The 13941-nt window shown below is 49.2% G+C and overlaps 1 protein-coding gene across 1 annotated transcript; it reads left to right on the top strand.

Moving 5' to 3' along the window:
- Positions 1-4517: 4517 nt before the first annotated feature.
- Positions 4518-7988, top strand: ccn2a (cellular communication network factor 2a). The gene is made up of 5 exons (XM_072460901.1): positions 4518-4730; positions 4832-5048; positions 5503-5757; positions 6439-6650; positions 7641-7988. The coding sequence occupies exons 1-5, from the start codon at positions 4662-4664 to the stop codon at positions 7935-7937; spliced, it is 1050 nt and encodes a 349-aa protein (XP_072317002.1). The 5' UTR covers positions 4518-4661; the 3' UTR covers positions 7938-7988.
- Positions 7989-13941: the final 5953 nt, after the last annotated feature.

Raw genomic sequence — 13941 nt, 5'->3', positions numbered from 1 at the left:
CAGCAGCACACATGGTCCAGCAGCACACATGGTCCAGCAGCTCACATGGTCCAGACCCAAATGAACCGTTGTTGTTCTTCAGTGTGATTGTGATTCTAATAAAAAGTCATGTGCTCTTTTGTGTGTCTTTTGTGTGTCGTTTGTGTGTCTTTGTGTGTCGTTTGTGTTTTTTTTGTGTGTCGTTTGTGTGTCTTTTGTGTGTCGTTTGGGGGGCTTTTGTGTGTCGTTTGGGGGGCTTTTGTGTGTCGTTTGTGTGTTGTTTGTGTGTCTTATGTGTGTCGTTTATGTGTCTTTTGTTTGTCGTTTGTGTGTCTTTTGTGTGTCGTTTGGGGGGCTTTTGTGTGTCGTTTGTGTGTTGTTTGTGTGTCGTTTATGTGTCTTTTGTGTGTCGTTTGTGTGTCTTTAGTGTGTCGTTTGGGGGGCTTTTGTGTGTCGTTTTTGTATCTTTAGTGTGTCGTTTGGGGGGCTTTTTTGTGTCGTTTTTGTGTCTTTTGTTTGTCGTTTGGGGGGCTTTTGTGTGTCGTTTGTGTGTCTTTTGTGTGTCGTTTTTGTGTCTTTTGTTTGTCGTTTGGGGGGCTTTTGTGTGTCGTTTGGGGGGCTTTTGTGTGTCGTTTGTGTGTCTTTTGTGTGTCGTTTGGGGGGCTTTTGTGTGTCGTTTTTGTGTCTTTTGTTTGTCGTTTGTGTGTCTTTTGTGTGTGTGAGGGACTTTCTCATTTATTGTTTACACTTGTTTGTTGTTTCTTGTTTACAGAGTGAATGAAAGTGTCTCTAAACCTTCTAGAAAGATCTCATCAAAAATTATTAATAAGTAGTAGAGTAGTAGTAGAGTTATTATAACAAAGAAACTAAACAAAACAACAATGACCATTTCATTAAGAAATATAAATCAGAACGGTCAAGAGGAATAATATATCCACGATATAAATGTATTCATACTTTGTCGCTATGAAATATATTAGAAATGCTAAAGAGAGTGGGAACCACAAAATCACTTGTTTAACATTAAAATTAAATATAATACTACTTACAATTTTTTTTTAGATCAAACATTTTACTAATACATAAATTCCTTATTTATATTTTTTTACCTGCGCTGTAACGTTAGCAGACCTTCATTTATTGCTGCGTAAACAAATGTTTTCGTTCGGCCTTTGAACTGCGCCTCCAACGCCGCTTTCGGCTCCTTTAACATGAATATTTATGGCCCCGGCTGCTCCTCAGTGAAGTCACAGGCAAGGAATTCACAGTGTGGGGTCCGAGGAGGGGGGGAGGAGGGAGGGAGGAGAGAGGAGGAGGGAGGCAGAGAGAGAGGAGGGAGGAGAGGAGGAGGGAAGACGAGAGGAGGGAGGGAGGAGAGAGGAGAGGAGGAGGGAGGAGGAAGAGAGAGAGAGAGGAGGGAGGAGAGAGGAGGGAGGAGGGAGGGAAAGAGAGAGGAGGGAGGAGAGAGGAGGGAGGAGGAGGGAGGGAGGAGGAGGGAGAGAGGAGGAGGGAGAGAGGAGGAAGAGGAGGGGGTGAGGAGAGGAGGGAGGGAGAGAGGAGAGAAAGGGTGAGAAAGGACAAATTGGGACTAATTTAATTCTATCTTTTATTTTCATTTAAATATATAGTTATTTTGTTGGTAATATTGTTTATTTGATGTCTCCTTGTGCTTTTCTTTTGATTTGTACTCTCGTTTTGTGTTTTGTTTATTACACATATACATATGTGGAGGATGATAGAGGAGAAAGAGAGGGAGGATGATAGAGGAGAAAGAGAGGGAGGGGAGAGCGAGATGAGAAATATGAATGAAACAGAGTGAGAGAAGGAGAAAGAAAGAGAGAGAGAACAGTGAGGAAAAGTGATACATGAAGATACATGAAAAGAAAAAGCCAGGGATGAAAAGAGAGGGATGAATAAAGAGTTAGAGAGAAGAGGGGAGAAAAAGTAGAGGGAGAAAATGGAGGTAAACAGTGAGGGAGAAGGGCCCGAGGAAAAGAACAGACGAGAACAAGGTTTAGAGAGAGAGAGAGAGAAAACAAAGTGGAAAGTGAGAGGAGAGAGGCGAGAGAGGAGGGAGGGAGGCGAGAAAGGAGGGAGGGCGGGGAGAGAGGAGGTAGGGAGGCAAGAGAGGAGGGAGGGAGGCGAGAGAGGAGGGAGGGAGGGCGGCGAGAGAGGAGGGAGGCGAGAGAGGAGGGAGGGAGGCGAGAGAGGAGGGAGGGAGGCGAGAGAGGAGGGAGGGCGGCGAGAGAGGAGGGAGGGAGGCGAGAGAGGAGGGAGGGAGGCGAGAGAGGAGGGAGGGAGGCGAGAGAGGAGGGAGGGAGGCGAGAGAGGAGGGAGGGAGGCGAGAGAGGAGGGAGGGAGGCGAGAGAGGAAGGAGGGAGGCGAGAGAGGAGGGAGGCGAGAGAGGAGGGAGGGAGGCGAGAGAGGAGGGAGGGAGGCGAGAGAGGAGGGAGGGAGGGAGGCGAGAGAGGAGGGAGGGCGGCGAGAGAGGAGGGAGGGAGGCGAGAGAGGAAGGAGGGAGGCGAGAGAGGAGGGAGGGAGGCGAGAGAGGAGGGAGGGCGGCGAGAGAGGAGGGAGGGAGGGCGGCGAGAGAGGAGGGAGGGAGGGCGGCGAGAGAGGAGGGAGGGAGGGCGGCAAAAGAGGAGGGAGGGAGGCGAGAGAGGAGGGAGGGAGGCGAGAGAGGAGGGAGGGAGGCGAGAGAGGAGGGAGGGAGGCGAGAGAGGAGGGAGGGAGGCGAGAGAGTAGGGAGGGCGGGGAGAGAGGAGGGAGGCGAGAGAGGAGGGAGGGAGGGCGGCGAGAGAGGAGGGAGGGCGGGGAGAGAGGAGGGAGGCGAGAGAGGAGGGAGGGAGGCGAGAGAGGAGGGAGGGAGGCGAGAGAGGAGGGAGGGAAGCGAGAGAGGAGGGAGGGCGGCGAGAGAGGAAGGAGGGCGGCGAGAGAGGAAGGAGGGAGGCGAGAGAGGAGGGAGGGTGGCGAGAGAGGAGGGAGGGCGGCGAGAGAGGAGGGAGGGAGGCGAGAGAGGAAGGAGGGCGGCGAGAGAGGAGGGAGGCGAGAGAGGAGGGAGGGAGGCGAGAGAGGAGGGAGGGAGGCGAGAGAGGAGGGAGGGAGGGAGGCGAGAGAGGAGGGAGGGAGGGCGGCGAGAGAGGAGGGAGGGAGGGCGGCGAGAGAGGAGGGAGGGAGGCGAGAGAGGAGGGAGGGAGGTGAGAGAGGAGGGAGGGCGGCGAGAGAGGAGGGAGGGAGGGCGGCGAGAGAGGAGGGAGGGAGGGCGGCGAGAGAGGAGGGAGGGAGGGCGGCAAAAGAGGAGGGAGGGAGGCGAGAGAGGAGGGAGGGAGGCGAGAGAGGAGGGAGGGAGGCGAGAGAGGAGGGAGGGAGGCGAGAGAGGAGGGAGGGAGGCGAAAGAGTAGGGAGGGCGGGGAGAGAGGAGGGAGGCGAGAGAGGAGGGAGGGAGGGCGGCGAGAGAGGAGGGAGGGCGGGGAGAGAGGAGGGAGGCGAGAGAGGAGGGAGGGAGGCGAGAGAGGAGGGAGGGAAGCGAGAGAGGAGGGAGGGCGGCGAGAGAGGAGGGAGGGAGGCGAGAGAGGAAGGAGGGCGGCGAGAGAGGAAGGAGGGAGGCGAGAGAGGAGGGAGGGTGGCGAGAGAGGAGGGAGGGCGGCGAGAGAGGAGGGAGGGAGGCGAGAGAGGAGGGAGGGAGGCGAGAGAGGAGGGAGGGAGGCGAGAGAGGAGGGAGGGAGGCGAGAGAGGAGGGAGGGAGGCGAGAGAGGAGGGAGGGCGGCGAGAGAGGAGGGAGGGAGGCGAGAGAGGAGGGAGGGAGGCGAGAGAGGAGGGAGGGAGGCGAGAGAGTAGGGAGGGAGGCGAGAGAGGAGGGAGGGAGGCGAGAGAGGAGGGAGGGAGGCGAGAGAGGAGGGAGGGAGGCGAGAGAGGAGGGAGGGAGGGCGGCGAGAGAGGAGGGAGGGAGGGCGGCAAAAGAGGAGGGAGGGAGGCGAGAGAGGAGGGAGGGAGGCGAGAGAGGAGGGAGGGAGGCGAGAGAGTAGGGAGGGCGGGGAGAGAGAAGGGAGGCGAGAGAGGAGGGAGGGAGGGCGGCGAGAGAGGAGGGAGGGCGGGGAGAGAGGAGGGAGGCGAGAGAGGAGGGAGGGAGGCGAGAGAGGAGGGAGGGAAGCGAGAGAGGAGGGAGGGCGGCGAGAGAGGAGGGAGGGAGGCGAGAGAGGAGGGAGGGCGGCGAGAGAGGAGGGAGGGAGGCGAGAGAGGAGGGAGGGAGGCGAGAGAGGAGGGAGGGAGGCGAGAGAGGAGGGAGGGAGGCGAGAGAGGAGGGAGGGCGGCGTGGGCGGCTCCGGGGCCCGTGTTGTTCGGGAGTTTGGAGCGCGGCCCTCGCTCTCAGACGGCTGGAATGTGGGCCGTCTGGAGAGGAGGGGGTCAGAAGCCAGGAAAGAATGCCAAGTATGTCCATGTTTGTCCAGGGCTGGCACCTCCACGCGGGGCCGGCCCATAAAAGCCCCGGCGCTCTCCTCGCTCCAACTCAGACCGACACGACAGCGCCCAAGCTAAAGCGTTCCCCTCGGCGAGAGCAACGACGACCAGAGCTTTTGGAAGAAGAAGAACCCCTTTGAGAAATAACCGACTACGAGAGATCCGCTCAATCCGACGAACGCTCAGACTTTATCGAGATTGTTGAACGCCGAAAGATTTCCAAGATGATCGCCGAAGTTGCCGCGCTGAGGATTTTGGTGCCGTTTCTGTGCGTCGCCGCGCTGTCCCGTCCGGTAAGTCCTGACCCTCCCGTAAAGCTCCGCGGTCACGTGTGTGTGTTTCTTTTTCCCGGGATGCGCTTGTCTGACTGGATGGTGCGTTTGTTTTTGCCAAGGTCGCCGGTCAGGAGTGCGGCGGCCAGTGCTCGTGCCCGTCGCCGGCCCCGCAGTGTCCCGCCGGCGTTAGCCTGGTCCTGGACGGCTGCGGCTGCTGCAGGGTCTGCGCCAAGCAGATGGGCGAACTCTGCGGCGAGAAGGACGTCTGCGACCCGCACAGGGGCCTCTACTGCGACTTCGGAGCGCCGGTGAACAGGAGGATCGGCGTCTGCACGGGTAAGGACCGAGCGACCCGAGCGACCCGAGCGACCTCAGGGACCCGAGGTCTCTAGCAGTTTCGTTGATGTCGCCACGTGGTCCATGTGATTGTTCTAAAACTGTTCAGAAAAGGTTGTAGCGTTGATTAGTGTCTCATTTTGGATGCTTTTACTTGTTAAATGCCAAGAAGTTAGGACACATTCGCAATTTCTCACTTCGTTGACGTTAACAATTTAGCTTAAACGCATGAAATCAGTCAGATATTTATCGTAAAGCTATTGAAATACGCAGAGACTCAACTGCAAATCGATCTAAACTTGTAAAAACTCAGAAAAAACGTTGACCCATCTGAATTTCCAGTCAGTTCATCTCAATTCGTTTGCTTGTAAAACCGAACAGTTGATCAAAGACGCGCCCGAGATTTTGCCTCAATTTAACCCGAATCCCGCTTTTGTTCCCGCCCCCTTCGCAGCCCGAGACGGAGCCACGTGCGTCTTCAACGGCATGGTGTACAAGAGCGGCGAGAGCTTCCAGAGCAGCTGCAAGTACCAGTGCACCTGCCTGGACGGCGCCATGGGCTGCGTCCCCCTGTGCTCCATGGACGTGCGCCTGCCCAGCCCCGACTGCCCCATGCCCCGCCGCATCAAGGTCCCCGGCAAGTGCTGCGAGGAGTGGGTCTGCGACACGCCCAAGTACCTGGACCCCTTCCTGGGATCCGTCCTGCCGTGTAAGAGCCCTTTTTTCCGGTTGAAATCAAAATCGCGGCGCACAAAGTGTTAGATCGACTTCGTTACTTGATTTGAGACTTGTTTTGTGGCGTTTTTAACCACGTTCTTTAATCGTTGTCGTCGTGTTTCCGGAATCTGTCGATGGAGTAAGACGAGACGAAATATTGAAAGATGAAAAATATATTAAAGCTTTAATTAATCCAAACATAAAAACAGGGGCGTGTCCAGACTTGTTTCCCACTGGGGCGGCCCAAGGGTCCAAAGGGTGGCCCACCTAAGGCTTTAAGGCTTTAAGGCTTTAAGTCTTTAATCGTGTTTACTAGTTTTACGTTCTAATTTGGTTCGACATGATCCGTAATATACCGAGAATGGTTATGTAAATATACAGCCTCAGCCCCGCCTCTGAGTGAAGTGGCCAATCAGACGTTGGCCACTCCTTAGAAACGCCCCTGTTTAAAAAGTAGTTAGTAAAGTATTAAGTGCAGTAAAGTAATAAGTAAAGTAATAATCCAAACCAGTCAAAACTACTTGAAATTGTAAACTTTGTTGTTGTAAAGTTTTTCCCGTGTTTTGAAAGAAAATAACTCAACGATAAACTGTCAATCAAAGACGTGAAGTATTCCGGGCGCGTTGCGTCCCCGATGCGTTTGACCCGTTCTGACGCGTCCCGCTCTGTGCAGCCTACAGGATGGAGGAGACCTACGGGCCCGACCTGTCGCTGATGCGCGAGAACTGCCTGGTCCAGACCACCGAGTGGAGCGCCTGTTCCAAGACGTGCGGCCTGGGCATCTCCACCCGCGTCACCAACGACAACCGCGACTGCCGCCTGGAGAAGCAGACCCGCCTCTGCATGGTGCGGCCCTGCGAGTCCCAGATGGAGCAGAGCATCCGGGTGAGCGAGGCGGACACACACGGGCGACACACACGGGCGATACACACGAGCGATACACACGGGCGATACACACGGGCGATACACACGGGCGATACACACGGGCGATACACACGGGCGATAAACACGAGCAATACACACGGGCGATACACACGAGCGATACACACGGGCGATACACACGGGCGATACACACGAGCGATACACACGGGCGATACACACGGGCGATACACACGAGCGATACACACGGGCGATACACACGGGCGATACACACGGGCGATACACACGAGCAATACACACGGGCGATACATACGGGCGATACACATGGGCGATACACATGGGCGATACACACGGGCGATACACACGGGCGATACACACGAGCGATACACACGGGCGATACACACGAGCGATACACACGGGCGATACACACGGGCGATACACACGGGCGATACACACGAGCAATACACACGGGCGATACATACGGGCGATACACATGGGCGATACACATGGGCGATACACACGGGCGATCGACCACACATGGGCGATACACACAAGCGATCCACACGGGCGATACACACGGGCGATCCACCACACACGGGCGATCCACCACACACGGGCGATACACACGGGCGATACACATGGGCAACACACACGGGCGATACACACGGGCGATACACGTGCGGTCGAAGGTCGTTTCAGTTCGACCAAAACGACTTGTTCAAGCTTTGGCGTCTTAAGATGTTTGAACGTCCACGACCGGCTGGTTTAACGCCACAAAATTCACATCAGTTTCAGTAACGACTTAATACTCTAAACCCGTCAACACTTAATGACGTAGTTACAGAGTTACAACGTGGTCCAAACTGTTCCAACCCAGTCCAAACTGCTCAAGACTCTCAATCCAAGTCACGTTTAGTCGCAGTCGTTACTTCTTCCTCACAGAACCTAAGAATACCTTTTAACTAAACATTTCCTTCCCACTTCGTCCGCCCGCAGAAAGGCAAAAAGTGCATCCGCACGCCGAGGGTCTCCAAGCCCATGAAGTTCGAGATCTCCGGCTGCACCACCACCAAGTCCTACCGGCCCAAGTTCTGCGGCGTGTGCCTGGACGGCCGCTGCTGCACGCCGCACCGGACCACCACGCTGCCCATGGAGTTCAAGTGCCAGGACGGCCAGGTCATGAAGAAGCACATGATGTTCATCAAGTCGTGCGCGTGCCACCACAACTGCCCCGGCGAGAACGACATCTTCGAGGCCATGTACTACAAGAAGATGATCGGCGACATGGCGTGAGGCGACCTGGGGGGCGGGGACGACGGGACAGCGGGGCAGCTCGAGACTTGAAACCAAACGAACAAAAAGACATCTCGCGCTTACGGCTCGAGACGCCGCGAGACGATAACGCGCGCGTCGATCGAATGACTCGAACGTCTCGATGTCAGAAGTCAGAACGCAATAATCCTTGAGTTAACGCTGACATTTGCACTTTGGGAGTGAAGAACAAACAGTTTTATCGACGGGGAAACTTAGTAAATACATCTAAACTAGTCGAAATTACTAAAAATGACAAGAGTTTGAGTCATTTTGAACGAAGTACGTGTTATCGTTTTCCGTGTAGGAGGCGTAAAAATAGCCAAAGTGTTATATTTAAGTGTTTTTTTATTACTTTACGGCTGGAGTTTTCCCGGCCTAAACTCAGACAGAGAGTTGCCTAGCAGCTCCAGAACACTCTGCACTACGCGACTTTTGAACGTCCCACCGCCGCGAGGACAGAGCCGTCCATTCGAGCGCCGCCGAAGCGACGCAACATCGGCGAAAACCGACGACCGGAACGGAGCGGTTTTGACCAGGTTCAGGCCATTTCGCCGCGAGAGGAGGAAAACTGCACGGAAAATAAGAAGCGCGGTCTTTATTCCCGATGCGGAAAAGTAAACGCTCTGGTCAGAACTGCTCAGCGTTCTTCGGTCATTCGAGCTCGGGTCCGTGTTGACTTTTTGGCAGTGAAGTGAAGGCCCTTTTTCTTTCTGAAACCTTATCTCCGCCGTGAGCCCGGGTGGGGAAGGTGTCCGAAAACATGCCCCACCCTCCGCTTTGCAGGTTGTAAAGTGTAAAGTGAAAGCAGCTGCAGAGAGGGGCCCCTCCCGTCCGCAAACAGCCATCAATGGGCCCCTGTGTAAACGCACGGGGCCGCTCTGAATGTATACTCTGTCCGTTTGGGGCGGAGACCGGGTTAGACCTGGTTCAGACCCGGTTCAGACCTGGTTTAGACCTTGTTTGTTCCAGATAAAGATGTTTGCAATGTGTTTTTGGACTTGGTTCAGACCTAGTTTAGTCAAGGTTTGGATCTTGAATAGTTCTAATTTATTTCTATTTTAAGACCTTGTTTAGACCTGGTTTAGTCCTGGTTAGTCCTGGTTTAGACCTGGTTCAGACCTGGTTTACACCTTGTTTAGTCCTGGTTTAGTCCTGGTTTAGACCTGATTCAGACCTGGTTTACACCTTGTTTAGTCCTGGTTTAGTCCTGGTTTAGACCTGATTCAGACCTGGTTTAGACCTGGTTTTCACCCTGTTTAGACCTGGTTTAGACCTGGTTTGGATCTGGTTTAATCCTGGTTTAGACCTGGTTTAGTCCTGGTTTAGACCTGGTTTGGACCTGGTTTAGACCTGGTTTAGTCCTGGTTTAGACCTGGTTTAGACTTGGTTTAGTCCTGGTTTAGACCTGGTTTAGACCTGGTTTAGACCCTGTTTGTACATTGTTTAAACCCTGTTTAGACCTGGTTTAGACCTGGTTTAGACCTGGTTTAGTCCTGGTTTAGACCTGGTTTAGACCTGGTTTAGACTTGGTTTAGTCCTGGTTTAGACCTGGTTTGGACCTGGTTTAGACCTGGTTTAGTCCTGGTTTAGACCTGGTTTAGTCCTGGTTTAGACCTGGTTTAGTCCTGGTTTAGACCTGGTTTAGTCCTGGTTTAGACCTGGTTTAGACTTGGTTTAGACCTGGTTTTGACCTGGTTTAGACAATGTTTTGACCTGGTTTAGACCCTGTTTAGACCTGGTTTAGACCTGGTTTGGATCTGGTTTAATCCTGGTTTAGACCTGGTTTAGTCCTGGTTTAGACCTGGTTTGGACCTGGTTTAGACCTGGTTTAGTCCTGGTTTAGACCTGGTTTAGACTTGGTTTAGTCCTGGTTTAGACCTGGTTTAGACCTGGTTTAGACCCTGTTTGTACATTGTTTAAACCCTGTTTAGACCTGGTTTAGACCTGGTTTAGACCTGGTTTAGTCCTGGTTTAGACCTGGTTTAGACCTGGTTTAGACTTGGTTTAGTCCTGGTTTAGACCTGGTTTGGACCTGGTTTAGACCTGGTTTAGTCCTGGTTTAGACCTGGTTTAGTCCTGGTTTAGACCTGGTTTAGTCCTGGTTTAGACCTGGTTTAGTCCTGGTTTAGACCTGGTTTAGACTTGGTTTAGACCTGGTTTTGACCTGGTTTAGACAATGTTTTGACCTGGTTTAGACCCTGTTTAGACCTGGTTTAGACCCTTAGTTCAGCTTTAAAGTCTTCGTTATGAGGTGAAACGTCCAGATCGACTCGCGGGGGAGAAAAAGCAGCTTTAAACGGTGGATTTCTGCCGCGGCACTGACCAAAACAAAACTGATTCAGGTTTGAAGGAAAAACCTAAGCAACAAAAGTGTCTATTTTGTGAGAAAAACGACTGGAAGAATTGTGAGTTCATTCCTTTGTACTGTTGTGTAAATGCTGTAAATGTGTGTACAGTTGAAGTTAATTTAAATGCTTTGTAAATGTACCGTTCTTTCGACTATTGTATTTTGTACAATGTTTTGGAGAAATGTGACAAAGATGTTGCATGTTTCACTTTGTAGCTGGGAATAAAATGTTATATTTTTTATACAAACTCATGCTCACCGTGTCTGTTTTACTGTTTTTACATTAGAAAACATGAACTTCACATCTCCACGATTGAACACATTTAATAAGCAGGAAAAACCTCTTGATCTGAACTTTACCCTTTGAATTACAGCAGTTCTGACGAGTTTAGAGGGGAAAGATTAAAGGGCCCATGACAGGTTTATACCATGTTCTAATTTTGACTTTATTTAGTGTATTTGTACCTGTACTACATACAAATTATACTTTTATACCAATCGAGCAGGTATTTGTGGAGAAAAAGTTGAAAAATCTGTAGAAAATGACAGGAAGTGACATCACACCAGGGACACTCATACAGGAAGTGACATCACACCAGGGACACTCATACAGGAAGTGACATCACACCAGGGACACTGATACAGGAAGAGACAGCACACCAGGGACACTCATACAGGAAGTGACATCACACCAGGGACACTCATACAGGAAGTGACATCACACCAGGGACACTCATACAGGAAGTGACATCACACCAGGGACACTCATACAGGAAGTGACATCACACCAGGGACACTCATACAGGAAGTAACATCACACCAGGGACACTCATACAGGAAGTGACATCACACCAGGGACACTCATACAGGAAGTGACATCACACCAGGGACACTCATACAGGAAGTGACATCACACCAGAGACACTCATACAGGAAGTGACATCACACCAGGGACACTCATACAGGAAGTGACATCACACCAGGGACACTCATACAGGAAGTGACATCACACCAGGGACACTCATACAGGAAGTGACATCACACCAGGGACACTCATACAGGAAGTGACATCACACCAGAGACACTCATACAGGAAGTGACATCACACCAGGGACACTCATACAGGAAGTGACATCACACCAGGGACACTCACACAGGAAGTGACATCACACCAGGAACACTCATACAGGAAGTGACATCACACCAGGGACACTCACACAGGAAGTGACATCACACCAGGTACACTCATTCAGGAAGTGACATCACACCAGGGACACTCATACAGGAAGTGACATCACACCAGGGACACTCATACAGGAAGTGACATCACACCAGGGACACTCATACAGGAAGTGACATCACACCAGGGACACTCATACAAGAAGTGACATCACACCAGGGACACTCACACAGGAAGTGACATCACACCAGGGACACTCACACAGGAAGTGACATCACACCAGGTACACTCATTCAGGAAGTGACATCACACCAGGGACACTCATACAGGAAGTGAAATCACACCAGGGACACTCATACAGGAAGTGACATCACACCAGGGACACTCATACAGGAAGTGACATCACACCAGGGACACTCATACAGGAAGTGACATCACACCAGGGACACTCATACAGGAAGTGACATCACACCAGGGACACTAATACAAGAAGTGACATCACACCAGGGACACTCATACAGGAAGTGACATCACACCAGGGACACTCATACAGGAAGTGACATCACACCAGGGACACTCATACAGGAAGTGACATCACACCAGGGACACTCATACCAGTCAAAGTTTATGCAGAATTTACACAAAGAAACAACTTTTTTGACTCTAAACATTAATTCAACAAAATAAAGTCGCTCTCACATATTTATATTTGTTAAATAAAAACATTAGATGAGTTTTGGCCCAGTGTTTGCTGGGTAATTTCCTACTGTGATGTCATCAATTACAAACAGGAAGTGACATTATAAACCTAAGAAATTTGCAATTCAGGGATATTTGTTTTAATAATTTTCAAAACATATTGATCTTAACAGTGATTTAGTTCGATGAGCGCTCAGACCTGTAGGGGGCGCTTTAATCGTGTTTAATGTTAATTAACCAGGAAAAACATCTGTGGATTTGACTTTTGGAAGTTTCTAGTGAAAATACACAGAATGATAAAGACATACCGTAAAAAAGGACATTTTCTGGAGTATAAGTCGCACCAGCAGAAAAATGCATAATAGAGAAGAAAAAAACATATATAAGTCGCTCTGGAGTATAAGTATATAAGTATGTAAGTATAAATATAAGTCGCACCTGGGCCAAAACTATGAAGAAGGTGCGACTTATTGTCCGGAAAATACAGGTATTCAATAAAGATGTACTTTTACTGGTCATGTAAGTTACTTCAAAGTAACTGCAAATACTCATGTTACTGTAACATGTTACTGTACATTTCAGGAAAAGTTTTATTTTCTGCTCATTTCTTTTGACAAACTCTGATCAGACAGAGCTAATGTGCAGGTTGTGGTTGAAAACAGTTGAATTAAATAAAGTGCAGTATAAAAACACTCGATCATGTGACTAAAGCTCCATTAGAGAAAGAGCGGTATTTTTCATACGTACTTTTTACTTAGACTTTAGTAACATTTTGCCAGCAGTATTTGAGTACATTTGAAGTCGTGTAACTGTACTTTTATCTGAGTACAAATAAAAGTTCAGTTCAGTAAACTATTATATTAAACTCTATTATATTAAACTCTATTATATTAAACTCTATTATATTAAACTCTATTATCTCAGTAAACTCTATTATATTAAACTCTATTATATTAAACTCTATTATATTAAACTCTATTATATCAGTAAACTCTATTATATTAAACTCTATTATATTAAACTCTATTATATTAAACTCTATTATATCAGTAAACTCTATTATATTAAACTCTATTATATTAAACTCTATTATATCAGTAAACTCTATTATATTAAACTCTATTATATTAAACTCTATTATATTAAACTCTATTATATCAGTAAACTCTATTATATTAAACTCTATTATATCAGTAAACTCTATTATATTAAACTCTATTATATTAAACTCTATTATATTAAACTCTATTATATCAGTAAACTATATTATATTAAACTCTATTATATCAGTAAACTCTATTATATTAAACTCTATTATATCAGTAAACTCTATTATATTAAACTCTATTATATTAAACTCTATTATATTAAACTCTATTATATTAAACTCTATTATATCAGTAAACTCTATTATATTAAACTCTATTATATCAGTAAACTCTATTATATTAAACTCTATTATATTAAACTCTATTATATCAGTAAACTCTATTATATTAAACTCTATTATATTAAACTCTATTATATCAGTAAACTCTATTATATTAAACTCTATTATATTAAACTCTATTATATCAGTAAACTCTAGGGGGAGGGTGGGAGGGCATCTGACAGAAAGACTAAGTGAAGACCCCGGATCAGGCCCACTCCAGCTCTAACCTTTTCAGAAGTCAAACAGCGCCCTCTGCTGAGCTATATGTGTGTGTGTATGACCTGGTTTAGACCTGGTTTAGTCCTGGTTTAGACCTGGTTTAATC

The sequence above is a fragment of the Eucyclogobius newberryi genome, unplaced genomic scaffold (assembly GCF_026437365.1).
Source record: "Eucyclogobius newberryi isolate DKJ021-1_F unplaced genomic scaffold, fEucNew1.0.hap1 SCAF_1, whole genome shotgun sequence".
In the NCBI taxonomy this organism is placed as follows: Eukaryota; Metazoa; Chordata; class Actinopteri; order Gobiiformes; family Gobiidae; genus Eucyclogobius; species Eucyclogobius newberryi.
This window is presented reverse-complemented; position numbering and strand designations above follow the sequence as displayed.